The sequence below is a fragment of the Pectinophora gossypiella genome, chromosome 15 (assembly GCF_024362695.1).
Source record: "Pectinophora gossypiella chromosome 15, ilPecGoss1.1, whole genome shotgun sequence".
NCBI classification, from domain to species: Eukaryota; Metazoa; Arthropoda; class Insecta; order Lepidoptera; family Gelechiidae; genus Pectinophora; species Pectinophora gossypiella.
In genome coordinates, this window is record NC_065418.1 from 4,589,737 (window position 1) to 4,607,169 (window position 17,433).

The 17,433-nt window shown below is 40.1% G+C and overlaps 1 protein-coding gene across 2 annotated transcripts in view; it reads left to right on the top strand.

Annotated features, from left to right (window-relative positions):
* LOC126373137 (uncharacterized) overlaps nt 1–17,433 on the top strand; it is a 48,647-nt gene that overhangs the window by 9,816 nt on the left and 21,398 nt on the right. For both annotated transcript variants that reach the window (XM_050019159.1, XM_050019160.1), the window contains exons 2-4: nt 11,039–11,075; nt 11,343–11,498; nt 12,483–12,536. In XM_050019159.1, the coding sequence (XP_049875116.1) occupies nt 11,039–11,075; nt 11,343–11,498; nt 12,483–12,536 (247 nt within the window). The remainder of the gene's footprint in view (nt 1–11,038; nt 11,076–11,342; nt 11,499–12,482; nt 12,537–17,433) is intronic.

A 17,433-nucleotide genomic window follows, 5' to 3' on the forward strand; every position in this document is an offset into this window, starting at 1 on the left:
GCGAACCTCGGCTCAGTGCGTCGTCTGAGAGGAAGAATATTTAAAAGAATTAATCGACCCTAGTGGGTCGATAGACCGCACCCTGCTTCTTACCAAAAGTCGTACTTTATCTTACTAATCAACATTATCCCACTGCTGGGCTATAGTTTCCCCTCTTAGCGGTATTTTTTACGGTCTCTGCTTACCGCTTCCAATCCGTAAACAAAGCTTCAGGTGTTTTTCGTAAATAATCAAAATTTCAAACAGAAAGCTCAGTGAGGCGTGGGTACTTCGTTCCGATTGATTTACTTCTGACTACCCCAATTGGGACATAGCCGTGAGCTTATGACTTATGAGCATCTAAATTACTTAAGTAAGTATTATAATATTAATATACTTACTGAATACTTAGTACTTACCAAGTAAAAGTATTCTTTTAATGTTTGACTATACTTCGTGAATAACCTAACCTAATCGCACTTAAGCTAAAGTAAAACACTGCCTAGTTGGTGCCAAAGACATAAATAGCAACTAAATTGGGTGTTAATTTCGTCCGCTTCTCTTTCACATAATCCTATGCTCGGAACTGAGATTTAGACTCATAGGACTTTATCTCACTAGGACAACATGATGGCTGAACCACAGTCGTACCATCAACAAAATATACAGTTGTAAAACGCTGTCAGCTGAAAAACCACCTGCAAGGCTAACATTCGGAACGTGATAAAATTATCGATCGATTCAATCAATTTTGTCGAAACCGATAAGTTTGTTTTTTTCCCTAACATGCGTGCCACATGATTTTGTTTGTATTTTGACAGAACGACATGACTTATTTTGGTTCACAATCGACAAAATTTTAGCACGTTGCGCATGTTACCCCTACTAGTGTCTTGTTGATTGCGTAACCAACTGCATACATTTTGTTAGTGGTGCGTCTGTGGTAGCGATATCATAGTGTTCTAGTGAGTTATAGCACATACACTTACTTAACACTTTCAAGGACAGAACGTCTACGGACGTTCCGATACCAAGGTGTCATACTACCTATTATGAACCATCAATGACCCATGGTCTCTGTCCGTGAAAGGGTTAATCGGACAATATTTTTGACAATAAGGGACATCAATAAGTAAAAAAAAAATGTGTGTTATTCGCCTTAAAGAACGGGGGACACCAGATAACGGGTCGATTGAAATCGATCACGAACGATTTCGATTAGTGAAGCTAACTACGCTGGATAGTCGATTAATTACGCCCAGAATCACGACCGATGCAACCGATATTTAGAACAGTTGCATGCAAATCTGCTCTTCCGTTGTAAGAACATTCTTGAGTAATAGTACGTAAGATGTGCAAGGTAGTGTAAGGATTTGAGAGAAGTGTAGCACTAAAAGTGATTGAAATGTTTTCGCGGCTTCAACTTTTGTGTAGACGTCAAAAGTTAAGTTTTGAAAGTCAGTTATATTTCATTCAAATTACAGTATATACGTAACATGACTTTTGTCTTTGATTTTTTCCACTATGTGAGAAAAATTTTGTAAAAAATATACATTATTTTATGAGTTATGTAACCTTTCTTATGTATGTTTTAAAATATTTCTTGTATGTACTGCATTAAACAATATTTGACGAACTAACCAAATAACGAAAAACTAAGACTGATTGACGATCTATAATTGTATCATCATCATTAATTTAAGAGTAACGCTCTTGTCGATGTAATGCTAATCTCCACTCTTGTCTATCAAAGGCTAATTCTTTTACTTCCTTATAAGACACGACGTTCACCTTCTTTTTAGTCTGTTCTATGTAAGCTCTTTATGGATGTTCTTCTTCTTTTTCTTCATAATGGTATATACTTACATCCCTAAATTCAACCCCTATTCAACTTCTAATGTCAAAGCAAAGAAAAGGCTCTTAGTATTTTTTTCCGTAACTGTCAATGTTACCTAACACCAAGAATTCCAATCCTCAAACAGTACGTAATAGTTTCCTCAAATTGAATTGTCAAGGCGATGATTTGCGTTTTGGCAGTGAATTAGTCAATTTCTCGCATTGAAGGCTGGGGGCCATGCCTCGGCGAGCACTCGTTTAGCAGGTCACTGACAGCCAACACGGGAGCTTAGTAAAAAAAAATGGTGCAAATCTGGGAATACAGAGTGTGATTATATTATTCAACTCCACAGTCTCTTTAGTCCAGTGGTTGAGCGTTGGGTTCACGAGCCGGAGGCCCCGGGATCGAATCCCAGTGAGGACTTATCAAAAAAATCACTTTGTGATCCCTCGTTTGGTTAGGATATTACAGGGTGATCATCTAAAAGTAAGAAGAACCGTGATTCGGAAGGCACTTGAAGAAGACCCGGTTACTACTTACTGATGTAAGCATGTCAGGGGCCTTAGGCGGCTCAATAGGAACCCTGAGACCAGGGTTGATGAGGTAGGTACTCCACCTCACAACCCACACGATAGAAGAAGAAGACCTTATGTGAATGCCTTACATTTTTATCCCTGTCACTTATCATAATCGTTTGCAACTTATATTTATAATATTTGTTCATTGAAATAAATCAATTAATACCTAAATGGAAATAAAACACTCTGTAGCGTTACAAAAATACTCAGAATTCAATTAAAGCGCTCTAAAAGCTCTGCCCTGTAATTATAATGTTAACTTCGACATAACAGACGAGGTGAAAAATTACATAATTAGTTTTTGGGTTCCGTCGAAAGGAAATTGCATTTCGTCGTTTCAATTTAAAAGCTCTGTCGCCAAATTTCTTTTTTGTCAGGATCGAATAGTATTTTGCTCCTAAAACATTCAGTACAAACTCTTATGTGCGTAAAATATCGATTATCTTTTAATATTTTTAACACACAGTCATACAAAAAAAAAATCAGGCGGAAGTTTTTTTTTAATATCTGTAAAATTGACCCGATTGCATAATAATAGATTTTAAATTGGCAACGACGATTTGAACTCGTATTACACACTCAACTTATGGGTGATAACGGCATGTTACCCATCGGGGCGGACATAGGGCACAAGTCGCTAAATGCTCTAGGCTATTACATACTATACCTAAGTAGGGCCAAATTTCATAGATAATGTTGACGGTTCTGAATCGGACGGGACTTGAACCCCCAGCTCTTGTCAAGCCGAGACGAGCGTGTTAACCTTACACCACCGAATCCCCAATACATAGGTTTAAAGAAATCTTTATTCTCAATAAGAATACAAATTCACTTACTTGAGAACTTAAAAACTAAGTATAAGTACGTACAAAAGCATTTTGAGGGTATATGATAAATAAGAGCTACAATAACATTTTTTTTTTTTATTCGAATATGGCATAGCTTGCTTCACCAGTGTATTCTGAGTTGAGACATTGCGTTCGCAGCATATTAAATCACGCGGACACATTCCAATATAAACTGGTTGCCCGGTTGGTACAGAGAGTAGTATCATGGATGTCTTAAACTGCGATTTGTTAGATATGGCATTATATATTATTACGTTATACATATATATATGTATATAATATATTGGGTCAGTAGTAGCTATTTAATTTTAGACTTATTATAAATGGTGTACTTACGTGCTTTTTTTTTAAGGATTTAATGTAAGTTGCTTGACACAAACTTTTTTAGGGACTTTTTGAAGATTGACATGCGAAATTCTTTCGATCTACTTATCGTCATTAAGAAGACGCTGGCGTCATCTATCTTTTTTCGATTTTATTTTACTTTTTGAGTTTCCCTAAGCACAAGTGTGCTATAAAAAACAAAAATCATTTAACGTTTGACGTTTCTTTAACGTTCTTGTTGAGCGCGTACGGTAAAAAATATCACGAAAGCAAAAACATTTTTGAATTGATTTATTGCAACCAAAAGAACACTGACATTGACATTTTAAAAAACAACAGAACGTACAAGTATGACAATATAAGTATTAATATAAAAGAAATAAAACTAAGGACGACCAAGGAGGCCGTCGTTAACACTCCCCACCCTAGTGCGCTAGCACTCATAAGTAGGGATTTTGGCGATACGTGCCACAGAACGCTTTAGCAACCCAGACCTTGTCCGCACTGTCACCATCCTTACCCGGCCGTCCTTGCCTGGAAATATTTGTTCAATGACGCCTTTTAGCCACAAGTTGCGGGGTGCATCAGGGTCAACAACTACAACGAAATCACCTACCTCCAGCGAAAGCCGCTCTTGACCCCATTTCCGACGTGGCAACATATCGGGTAAAACTTCGCGAACCCATCGATGCCAAAACATGTCCGCTAACCTTTGCCCCTTTCGCCATTGCTTCCGCAGAAATAAATCGGAGTCGTCAAATGCTCCGTGGACAGGTAAATTGGAAGAACTGCCTAAGAGGAAATGGTTCGGCGTCAAGGATTCTGAGCTGCCGACTTCGACAGAGACGTGCGTTAAAGGACGACTATTGACAATGTTTTCCACTTCTGCCAATAACGTTAAAAGAACTTCATCCTTAGGGGCGCGCTCCTTCAAAACTACCTTCAGTGAAGTTTTGACACTTCGTATAAGCCTTTCCCATGCCCCACCCCAATGGGGACTGAAAGGGGGAATAAACGTCCATTGAACTTCATTGTTAAGGGCCTCAGCTCGTAGACCTTCGTCGAGCTGTGCTATAGATCTTCGCAGTTCTACGTCCGCTCCTCGAAGGTTGGTGCCGTTATCAGAGTAAATATGCGCAGGCCATCCACGTCGGGACGCCATTCTGCGCAGTGCCATGATCAAGGAGTCGGTGGTGAGTGAGTGCACGATTTCGATATGAACCGCACGAACAGTAAGGCAGGTAAACAAAACGCCGTAACGTTTTTCTCGGTGTCTGCCTACAGTGACTTCCATGGGTCCAAAAAGGTCGATACCACAGAAAGCAAAGGCGCGCTGATGATGCGCCATGCGTGCCTGCGGCAAGTCACCCATTCGAGGCACCCGCGGGGTAGCCTTTCTTATCCTACAGAACATACATTGAGACGCAACATTTTTGACAGTAGGACGCAACTGAATTATCCAATACTTTTGTTTCAACTCGTTCACTATTGCTTCCTGTTGTCCATGCGCAGACTTGACATGATAGTGTTTGACCAAAAGACGGGTAGTTGGATGTCGTCCGTCGAGGATTATGGGTCTCTTCGCTTCCAGAGGTACATCGCAAACAGCGTCTATGCGGCCACTCGAGCGAAGAACACCAACCTCGTCCAAAAAAGGAGAGAGACTTAGCAATCTGCTGTCACGTGGCAAGTTTTTTTCCATTTTTATAGCTTGCAAAGAGCTGGCAAACGAATCCTCTTGAGCTTGCCGTAGAACGAGTGTCTTTGCTTGCTCCATCAGAGAAAAGTCGTCGATCGCAGAAACACCTCTACACTTATTTACAAACTTGAGAACTGAAGCAGCTGATCGTACAAACCGTAGCCATGACGAGAAGCGCTTAGGATCAGGAACGGGTAAGCAAGAAGGTGAGTTTTGAATGACGGTTACACAAGCTTCAACACTCTCCCTATTCTCGGGTTCTATGACGTTCACTGGCCAGCTACTCTCGTGGGCGTATAAAAATGCAGGACCTGTTAACCATTCAGTGAGAAAAGAATCATAATTGAACGAATCTCTTGTAGCAATATCTGCAACGTTCAATCCTGTTGGCACATATCTCCACTCAGAAGCTTTCGTGAGATCATCTATCTCACCCAACCTGTTAGCCTCGAAAGTCTTGTACTGTCGCGTATTGTTGTAAATCCAGTGAAGCACCGTGCTTGAATCACACCAAAAGTATCGCCGAGTGACGTGTAACCGATGAGCCTTTACTAAAGTATCGGCGAGCCGTGCTGCAAGCAGTGCAGCCTGGAGTTCTAACCGTGGTACAGTTTGAGGTTTCACTGTCGATACACGAGACTTGCTGGCAACAAATGCGACACATGTTTTATTGTTATTATCCTTCCAGCGCCAGTATGCGACCGCGCACATTGCCTTGAGCGATGCGTCGCTGAACAAATGCAATTCCAAATCCGTATAGCTTTGCTTGGTTACATTGCTGGCGGAAGAGCTACTTGCGTTAGCGAATAGCTCATTCACAGACTCATTACATGATTGGTACCATCTCGGTAAACGAACTTCTCCAACGACTTTTAATAGTTCTAACCAGCTACACCATTTTTTATACAAATCGTCTGGAATAATATCATCCCAATTGATAGGTAGACGCCATGTGTCCTGAAGCAACATTTTGCCTTGCGTGGTGAAAGGTGTCAAGAACCCGAATACGTCAAAAATAGACATTACGACACGCAACATTATTCTTTTCGTTGGTCTCTGTTCGCCTTTAATCACATTCTCAGGGATCCGCTTAAATGACACGTCGAACCCTAATTCATCTTTGGCGGGGTACCAGATTAGACCGAGCGTGCGCTCGCCTTCGTCGCGATCATCCAGTCCAAACGTCACAGCCGTAGTACCTAATATATCCTTAGGTATTGTGTCGAGCACAGTAGCGCTATTACAAGTCCAGTTGCGGATTTCAAAACCTCCCGCTAAATGAATATCTCGAATATTCTTTACCATATTGATGGCAGTAGGCTCATCCGGCAGACTATCAATATAATCATCCATGTAGTGTTGGTTGTGAATAGCGGTGACAGCAGCTGAGAACGTCGAAATAAACCTGGTTGCGTTCTTATTTTTAATGTATTGTGCTATAAATGGCGAGCAGTTAGCACCAAAAATCAATGATGTCATCGCGTACGTCTTCACCGGGCCTGACGGGTTTTTTCCTCTCCACAGGAATCTGAGGGCATTCTGATCTTCAGAATTAATTTTAATTCTCAAAAACATATCTTTGATGTCGCCGGTTACTGCTACCCTGTCCTCTCGAAAACGAACCATAATGCCGAACAAAGAAGCGAGCAAATCCGGACCTGGGAGAAGAAAATCGTTTAATGACTTTCCTTCACTCTTAGCAGCTGCGTCATAGACCAAACGTAGCTTCTTTTTGTTGGGATTGTCAACTCCGAAATGTGGTAGGTACCACGTATTCGACGTGGGTGTCGTATCGGCCATTTCTCTAGCGAAATCGTACAGCAGACGATTCCAACATCTTTAGCGCCTGTACGTCGTTAGCATTCTGTCTAGGCTTACCTGAAATACCTAAAGCGTCGATTTCAAAAGAGCGGCGCACCTCCTCGTGCAGCTTGTGCAGCGCCTGCGCGACATTGTCTTCCTCGGGCACCTCATAAAGGTGGAGCGTTGAATGCGCAGAGCGGGCTGCCTGGGACGTACGCGCCAACTGGACCGCCCCGTGTACACACCAACCTAGAGGGGTTCGTGTTGCCGACGGCTCATTGGATCGACCTATACATATTTCTAAAGGTACCAACAAGTTATAGTTATCCTGACCTATGAGCAACTCAGGTTTACAATAAGAGTTACTATGGAGCACTGATTTAAGCGCTTTCAAATGATCATATTTATCGCAGTCTACCAATTTTACATTCTGAACTGGTAAATCTAATTTTTTTACACTATGTACAGACAAGGTATGTACGTTACTGTCCATAGAACCAGAAATGTTAATAGTCATTACAGTCGAATCACAAACAATCACATTATTGTTCCACGCGCCGCTTACGCGCATGGTTTCACGACGGCCTTGTAGTCCGATGCGCGCCGCTAGTCCGTCGCTCAGGAGAGAAACCGACGACCCGTCGTCCAGGAGAGCGGTCGTACTAAACACGCCATTAGGACCGTGAATGTTGACTGGAACCACTTTCAGCAGAACGCGTTTATCATCATGTAAGAAACACGTTGTTCCAGTAGCACTCGCTGTTTGTGCCGACGTACTCGCTGTTTGTGTCGACGTTGAAGGCTCCGTGACAGGCTCTGGCAGCAGCAGGGCGCTGGCGTTCATGCTATCGTCCGGCCGGCGAGCACTGCCGTCAACCTCATAGTGCAGGAGCTTATGGTGTGCTCCACCACAACCTTCTTTGTCACACGCAGGCGCAGAACAAGACTCACGGTCGTGACGGTGTAACAAACATTTGAAGCAAAGACCGTGCTGTTTAACGTAGCGCCATCTATTCTTGCGCAAGGCTCGTTTAAACTTTTTGCAATCTGGCAGGCCATGATATGGATGTGTATGGCAGAAGAGACACTTTTCCTTTTTATCGTTGTCGCCGCGTTCCTCAGACTGCAATAATACAGGTTGCGCGCGTGTGAAGCTATAATGTTGCTTACTATTTTTGTTTAAGTCAGTGCGAAAACTTTGCAAATGAATATTCGCGGTGGTAGCAATCTTTATGGCTTCATCATTCAGAAAGTCGGACATTATTCGTAGTCTAGACTTTTCCCCAGCTTTGATACGAGGGTAGCTGTAATCCGACCATTTGGATAAGAGAACGGTTGGCAGCTTCGCTATAAGTACAGGCACAATACTTAAGCCCTGTGTATACTCCTCGCGACCCACAGCTGCTACAGATTCCACAAAATTCTGGACTTTAATAGAAAAGTTGACAATATCTTTCTGATAATCATTCGACATCGGAGGAAGTCTCCTCACGTCCTGGATAAGTCTGCTTATTATGAACTCAGGGTCACCGTGACGTAGTTCCAATGTAGACATGATGCGGTCGGGTGAAGCAGCACTTATAAGTAAGGCAGAGACGGTTTCTTTAGCCTGTCCGCGCAGGCACTTGCGTAATCGCCATAGATTTTCTTTAGGACTAAATTTGCACACGTCGGTTGATTCTTCGTACGCCTGCTTGAATTGAAGCCACTCTAGTGGATCGCCCGAGTATTCAGGTAGATCCTTCGGCATACACATACGATTCAACAAATGAGCATCACAATTGTGGATGGAGGTGACGGGAGCCGCTGACTGGTGCGCCTCGCCCTTTTTTATATCACTCTCGGGGGCGGGCACTTTAGCAAACTCGTGCTCGTTGCGTTCCATCCAATTGTCGACGATGTCGTGACACGTGGTACTACTATGTGGACTGTATTTTGTACCTTCGAGATCTAATAGGTCAGCTTCTAGCTGCAAGTCGATCAGCATTTTCTGTTTCTTCGCCTCTAGTTCAAGTTTCCTCCTCCTTACCGACGACATAGACGTGCGCGTAGGTGCGGCTGACGGTACGTTACTGTGTGGTGGCAGCGGGTGCGGCACGGCGTCGTCCCTCGACGATGGTGGTGCCACTGTTTTCATATGGCTGCTGCCCGCCACGAACGTCGTGTCAGCTGCGGCATGACGTGTCAATGATGCCGGTGATGACTTGATAGGCGTCGATATGTTTCGCTGCTGCGTCTCGCGTTCAGCGCGAGTCGCGCTGCGTGTTTTCACTTTAGTAGGCGTGCGATACATTTCAGTTGTGTACGCGTTGGGGTTCACTTACGATTGTCAACGTCTCGAAGGACCACTTGTTGAGCGCGTACGGTAAAAAATATCACGAAAGCAAAAACATTTTTGAATTGATTTATTGCAACCAAAAGAACACTGACATTGACATTTTAAAAAACAACAGAACGTACAAGTATGACAATATAAGTATTAATATAAAAGAAATAAAACTAAGGACGACCAAGGAGGCCGTCGTTAACAGTTCTAGTTATAAGGTTTAGTTTATATTATAATCTTTTAAATTGACCCTTATTCTAGGATTCTAAACGGAAGTGCAGAGGGATCTCGCTCACAAAGAAAAAATACTAAAACTATTCTTACAGGAACGTGTAAGTAATAACGTGTAAATAAAAATGGATTTTAAAAAAAAATTAAAGGAAAACATGAAACGGTAGGACTAGGGCCCTGTGCTGGGAGGTTTTCTGGCCACGTCTTTCTCTCAGCGTTACAGATTCCGATGTGGTAGGAGTTTTACAGCTAGTTACATAATATGTAATTTAATTTTTTGACGTTCAAAAAGTGCTAAGTTTGTAAGCCAATTTTGAAAAATAAATGTTTTGAATTTTGAATACTTAAGGCAACGAACCCTAAAAAGCAGCAATGCCATCGACCAAACCCGAGCAATTTCGCGTGGCCTTTCCATATAATAATACGCATAAGCATTGCCTTTGCCTATAAATAAGCATTGGCTATAAATGAAATCTTACCGGTCGGTTAATAGGTTTCGTGGTGCTACCGCAAACAATTTGTTCGTTGTTCAGTGGGTAATCTGTCGGATATTGGCTCTGATGCGGATTGCTAGCCTGTCATTACCCCGCCGTGTCTTTTGACCCCACCACGACTGTGGAGCATTGACTTTGGGGTCGGGTACACTTTTGTCGACTAACTTTTTGATGCTAGAGTACGTATTGATTGAAGAGTTCCTAAGTATTTTTGTTTCGCTAGTAGCATTTAAAGGAATGAAGTTCTTAAAAACAAAACTTAGGTACCACGTGGACAAAATCTGTTTTTATAATTTAACTCTGTCAGATGGGCTAATTTATTTTATATTTTTGAAATTCTATTACACTTTATTTGATGTCATAATTAGTTTTTGTTTACCGGTTTTCGTGACAAGAACTCATAATTAAAATTTAAGCAAAAAGTAAACAAATACAATACCTACAACAAATAAATAATTAAAAATGAATAAAAAAATAACGAATGAAGTTCTTTTAGGCTTAATATTTTTTTACTCTAACACCAGGGCGATGAGTTCGGTCATTGACCCCACAACCCACACGAGAAAACAACGCAAGAGTAATATTTCGTAAAAAAGTTTACGTTAAAGAGGTAAGCGTGTACAATACCCTAATGCCAACCGTGGTCAATGGTCAAGACAAAGCTGAGATAATATCAGTATATTACGACCAAACAAGTTTATCTCTGTTTACTGCATTTTGTACTGGAAATTTTAATATAACTACCATTAGAACTTATCACGATTCAATTTTATTTGCTATACCCATATTACGATGATGTATTATTTCGAAATTACCATATTACGTAGCTAAGGTAAATTTTTATTCAAATTATTTGAAGAATTACGTACAGTTATGTTTATAATTCAATATAACATTGTCTATTTTTTTTTTTTTACAGATTGGTCGTCTTGTGCAGTTTTCTATTAGTAGTACAGGTATGCGCCTAAAATTATACATTATAGATTTATATAACTGGGTAGTTAAAATGTCCACATCGAAGCAATTCATCTAAGAAAGCAATATTTTTGCATTGCGCACTTACTTTTATATGCGCAAATGTCAAATTGCATTATTGCTTTTTTAGATGAATTGTTTCGATGTGGCCCTCTTAACCCGCCTGACCTTACTCTTTGACAAAAATAACTACCAGCCCTTGTATTCCTGGAACCCCCGATGAGATTTAAGTTAATTTACGATTTCAGCAATCGGAATCAGCAGTCCGTCATGAGGACGTATCAGCGGAGTCGTTAGAGTCATCAACTGAGGTGTCGGTGGTGTCTGTGGCTACGTCATCATCAGCTGAGCTGCATGAAGGCTCTGGAGACGACCCGCCCGACCCCTCACAACCCCCCAACAAGGTAATGTGATTTTACTTTATTTACAAACTGATTTTTTTTTCTTTCTTCATAACCTAAATAGTCTTTATTATATTTTATTTATAGGCACATCAACAATACAAGCATATTACATATAAATATTAAGATATATAATGACTTGATCTAATGCTTATAACTATAACAGATGTGCACAGCATTTACACTTAATATGCATACAGTTCAGACAACGATACTTTGAACAATTATCAAAATTTACAATAGAAAAATAAAAACACAAGTTAAGTGAAGTACTTTGTACTAGTATACATATATAAACACATCCATCCGTACATTATACGTCTATTCAACACATAGTATTATAATTAATAGATATGCAACACGTACAGTCATGAGCAATATAATGTACCCACGTAAGAACTCTGTCGCACTAACATATTTGACATTTAGTGAGACTTACAGTGCAATTTGTCGAAAAGCATCATGCGACATGGTACCAAAGTGTATACATATTGATGCTCGTGACCGTACATACACCCCCTAACCTCTATCGCCTTACCCTCGTAAGGCCGAGATTTCCAAACATAATATCTAAACAATGAGGTTTGGATTTTAAAAGAACATACGGCCGTACGACTTTAATGTACCGGAGTACTTGAAAGAAATAATTTTAAATATTTAGGTAAGTATTTAGCTTTCGACCCACGGCATTATTCTCGTAAACTACATACCAACTTTCCTCCCCTTGTTTAACTCTTTAGCTGGTCATCATCATCTCCCTAGCATTGTCACGGCTGAAGATTTGATAGGTTCGATACTGAACTGTTTAGGAGATAAGAGATCCAAAAGTCAATAAAAATGTACTGTTTGTGTTAGGTTTGTGTGCTTTTAGACCCGGCTGAGTCAGTAAATTTTTTCTTTTATTAATAACTATTATTTTATTTATTACATTTCGGATATGTCGAACAATAACTCTTTTATTTATATAAATTATATATTTTTTTTTAGAATCAGAACGAAACCAGAGAAGCACTCAAAACAGATGGCAGTGAACAGGACCCGGTGAGTTGATATAATTATTTTTGTACCTGTATTATTTTTACTAAGTTACTATTCTCAATCATTAATTTTATTCAATAGGGTTAAAACGCGCAACGTGATAAAAGTATCTATCCATTCAATATTTTTTTTTCGAAATTGATGTTTGCTTTTTTCCCAAACATGCGTGCCACGTGATTTTTTTCGTATTTTAACAGAACGACATGACTTATTTGGATTCACATATTACCACCAATCGACAAAACGACATAATTATATCGTCGGAATCGATAAAATGACCGTGACAACATTTTATAACATTGCCCATGTTATCCCTACTGGTCGAATAGTGAATACCGCGTTAGACAAGAAGCAACTTAACTTACATAGTTACCTACTTAATTCATCACCAGCCCGTTCATTAACGTCCCCACTGCTGGAGCACGGGCCTTTCCTATGGATGGATAGGACGGGCCCAGTGCGGATTGGTGGTTGTTAACGACTGCCAATGCAGCCGGGACCAACGGCTTAACGTGCCTTCCGAAGTACGGAGGAGCTCGAGATGAAAACGTTTTTTTTGTGGTCACCCATCCTATGACCGGCCTTTGCGAAAGTTGCTTAACTTCAACAATCGCAGACTGAGCGCGTTTACCGCTGCGCCACCGAGCTCCTACCTACCTACTTAATTATATCTTCGCAACTTAATTAATAAACTGCATAAATAAGGGCACTATTTACGTCACACACAAGATAAAGACATACGTAAGTACATTGTTAAATAACACCTCAAAGTCATAACCGTGCTTTATTACATTAGAGCCTACATATGCATCGATGCGGAGCGTATATGGACTTTACTTACTGACCGTTTTAGTTTCACTTTCATAGAGTCAACCTTGGAATACGTAGGGGTCCAACAATGCGCCATCTTGGCCCATTAATGGTTCATTTTGTGTGTTTAATGGCTCTGGCAACCATTGGGGCGTTTACCTCAATCGGACTTGCTGTTACAGTTTTATATGTTTTAGCCAGTTGTGGGTTTCTATGGAGATTAATATTAGAACTATATTCATGATTAAGTTCAATATTATATTCTTGTACTTACTGTTACTGTAAATACGTACTTAAACATAATAATATACTGTAAAAATTACAGGGCAGACTCAATTGCCGTAACTAGAATAGACATAGAGCCATAATTAAACAACATTAATTATGATGTGCTGGACAGTCTTCTTCTTCTTCCGATGGGTTGTGATGTGGATGACTAGCAACCATGATGCCATGGTTACTATTGAGTCACCAAAGGTCCATGACTCATGAAATGATTACGCACTTACATCAGTAAGTAAGTTTCAAATGCCTTTCGAAGCATGGATCGTCTTAATTTCGGACAATTTGGTGATCAGCTTGTAATGTCCTAAAGAAACAAGGGATCACATAGTGTTTTTATGATATGTTTCTACGGGAATTAAAACTCGGGGCCTTCGGTATCGTGAGCCGAATGCTCAACCACAGGACCACCAAGGCCGTTGGACTGTGAAAACTTGACTCTAGAAAAGGTTTTAAAAAGGGAATTTCAACAGTCTAGCACCAGCACTATGTTTTACGGTTCCGAATTAAAATGGTAAAAAGGAACGCTTACGGTAAAAGTGAGTCTGTCCGGTCAAAAAGCGCACTTTACACTTATTTACACCTTGTATCATCATCAGCCCATTAACGTCCCCACTGCAGGGGCACGGGCCTTCCCTATGGATGGATACGAGTAGGGAGAACGGGCCTTAAACCAGTGCGGATTGATGGTTATTAACGACTGCTAATGCAGCCGGGACCAACGGCTTAACGTGCCTTCCGAAGCACGGAGGAGCTCGAGATGAAAACTTTTTTTGTGGTCACCCATCCTGTGACCGACCTTTGCGAAAGTTGCTTAACTTCAACAATCGCAGACCTTGTATAGTTTCAATCAATTCCTATTCGTGACCAGTGTAAGTGCCATGCAGTTTAGTAGGTACATAGATTTGCCCACTAATGGTAAAATTATACTGTTGTTCCCGATGTAACGGCACCACTCTCACTGAATGGGGGAAATGAGAGCAAACCGCGATTTGCACCAAAAGCATTGATGAATTTGAGGACATAATATAAAGTTCTTTATTTCCTTCAACCTTTCTTCGGAGTAATTTTCCGACAATCCGGTTCACATTTACTCGCATTGATAATCGGTCCGCGGAGGTCCGTGTTGCTCTATGTTGACAATGGCCCCGATTTCTGCAGACACCTCCTAATTTTACTTTAATTTATACCTGTCATTTTCTTATCCATCGAGAAGGAAAGGGACGGATGATTGACAGCTCTTAATTTTAGGAAGAATGAGTAAATGAGTGGATAACCCGGGCGAATCATAAAGTTATCTCGCTGGTATGCAAACCGTTTGAGGTGTGCTGTCAACATAATTCTGTTGGGTTATTGGGCAGTGTAAAATTTTTAATAGGTTTGTGCTTAAAATTGACGTGTGTTCCATAAATTTTATGCTTGTCGATTGACGGGTAATCTTCACCGCGACACCTTTCCTTTTCGGCGGATATGAAATTGACAGTAACTTAAAATAAAATTAGATGGTGTTTACAGAAATTAGCACCAATGCGTCAATAACGTAACTTTTATGAAAATAGAACTAAGTAGTCTTCACTTGAACTGTGTAGTTTGTACGGTTAAGTATCCGTTACTCGCAAAATAGCATCTCTTGTCAAAATCATTTCAATCAATGTATAATAAGTTTAATTTATTCCACTCTACATGGCGATCCGATGCCGCTACTCGACAGTCATACTTATTTAAATAGCTTTCGGCTAATAAAAGTCTACTAACAAATCGTGCATTTTAACTTTTAACATAAAGATGTCTGACTTTAGATAGATTGACCTAAAACGAGGTTTGCCGTCACTACAATTACTGAGAATTGGGTGAAAGGCTAAGAGTAATGGAGCCCAATTTTCTGCTATTTCTCAACCATTGACTGTTTTGATTGATAAAAAGTAAAAAAAAAAACAGGCGAACACCGTCAAATACTTTATCTAAGTATGTAAGATTAGACACAGTCAGAGAATGTTTAGTCATTTTGAAGTTTTACGGTCACTCTTTATCGGATTATAGGTATAAATAGAACAGGTTTTATTTGTTATACCTACTTAGTTAAAGACCCACTTTTTTGTGAAAAGTGAAACTTTAAAGGCATACAAACATAGATTTTTTTCATCATAGATAAAGTGAGTATTGATGTCTACATAAATTGGTATCGGTAGCAAAACAAATTGATTGAACATTTATAAAGAATTCTAGTGCGTGTTATTTATATAGTTGGTCGAAGCGATCAGGTGTTCAAAGAAACTGTAACTGCATTAAGTACAGAAAGTTTTTGTCAACCTGTGCGTACTTTTACACAAATACAGAAAGGACTGTCGAGTTCTATTGAGTAACAGTGCGTGATACTGACCTCTATGGCTGGTGTTTAGCTTTTATTCACAGAAAATCGGATAAATTTAAACTGTAAGTGAAATCATTTTTCCGAACTCATTTAAAATCTCTCGATGTAAGACGCCAGTTAAGGTGTAAAGTTGATCTTCTTCTTCTATCGTGTGGGTTGTGAGATCTCGTGACAGGGTTATTGACATGGGTCATGTAACATCTACACACTTAATCTGGAGTAGGTAGTTGCCGGGACCAACGGCTGAACGCGCCAACTGGACACTATCAGGCCTGTTGTCTTAAATTTTGTACCGGGTAAGAGGCCTCAGCGCTCCCCATTTGTCCGGCCAAGTAGATAATGCCATCTGCGGCAAATCTACAATAAGTCACGTCAAAAAAAGTTGAACGCGCGTTCCGAAACACGGACTCATATTTTTTTCGGTTACTCAGGTGATTTAAGCCTGCAAAGTCCTTAAGAAACCAGGGACAGGCACAAAATGTTTTTTTGTTAGACATTTCCTCACTGGGAATCGAATAGTTGTTCGTATGGGGGTTTTTATAGTTGATAAACACTGTATATAGCAACTTTGATCTAATACTAAGCGGATAAGCTTTCGTAGTCTTTAATGGCTCAATAATAACAATGAAGTTTGTCGAAGACCTCATTTGTTATATCAGTTACTAGTAAACGTTTATCACTCTTGGGTTATTATATATTTTTATATAAAAAACATTGTAGTGCTTTAAGATAAGGTAAGTAATGTAGGAAATGAATGTTTTCTTTCACGGATGAACGCCGCACTAAGCTAGACGCCGCTTGATTACTCAATGCACTCGACAATGCAAAGGTATAGTCGACTACGAAAACATTATACTAGACACGTTTTTTACATTTTATAGTGACTTGCTCACATTAGAAATGCAAATGGACTGGGCAGAGCCTGAAGTTGGTATTAACTTTTTTATAACGATAAAATTTTATTTTTTTTATAATTATAATATTGATGTACGATTTGATGCAAGTATAGTGATAGCTTACTATACTATAGCCTGTAAAATTTACGCAATATATTGGACTTTATTTAGTTGAATTCTTAAATGATAAACAGAATGAGAATATCATTAGTAATCATTCTCATTCTTACCTACATCACACCCCGGAAACTTCATACAAACAACCTCGTTTTACACAGACGTCACACATTGACGTTATCGTACACACGCATCTGTGTGTGTGACGTCAGACGCCATACGATTCAAGTCTAAACTGTGTTCGAGGGGGGGTGAGGTAAACCTAGCTCAAACGCTGGTGGGGAGCGGAGAGTTGCTGTTCTATACGTAGTATTATTCCTTATTCTATGCCTATATATTTGTGTTCACTTTGTGAGACTGTCCTTTGTTTGGTAAGGACATTGCAGGCTTGAATCACGTTATTGTCCGAAAAAGTAAAATGATT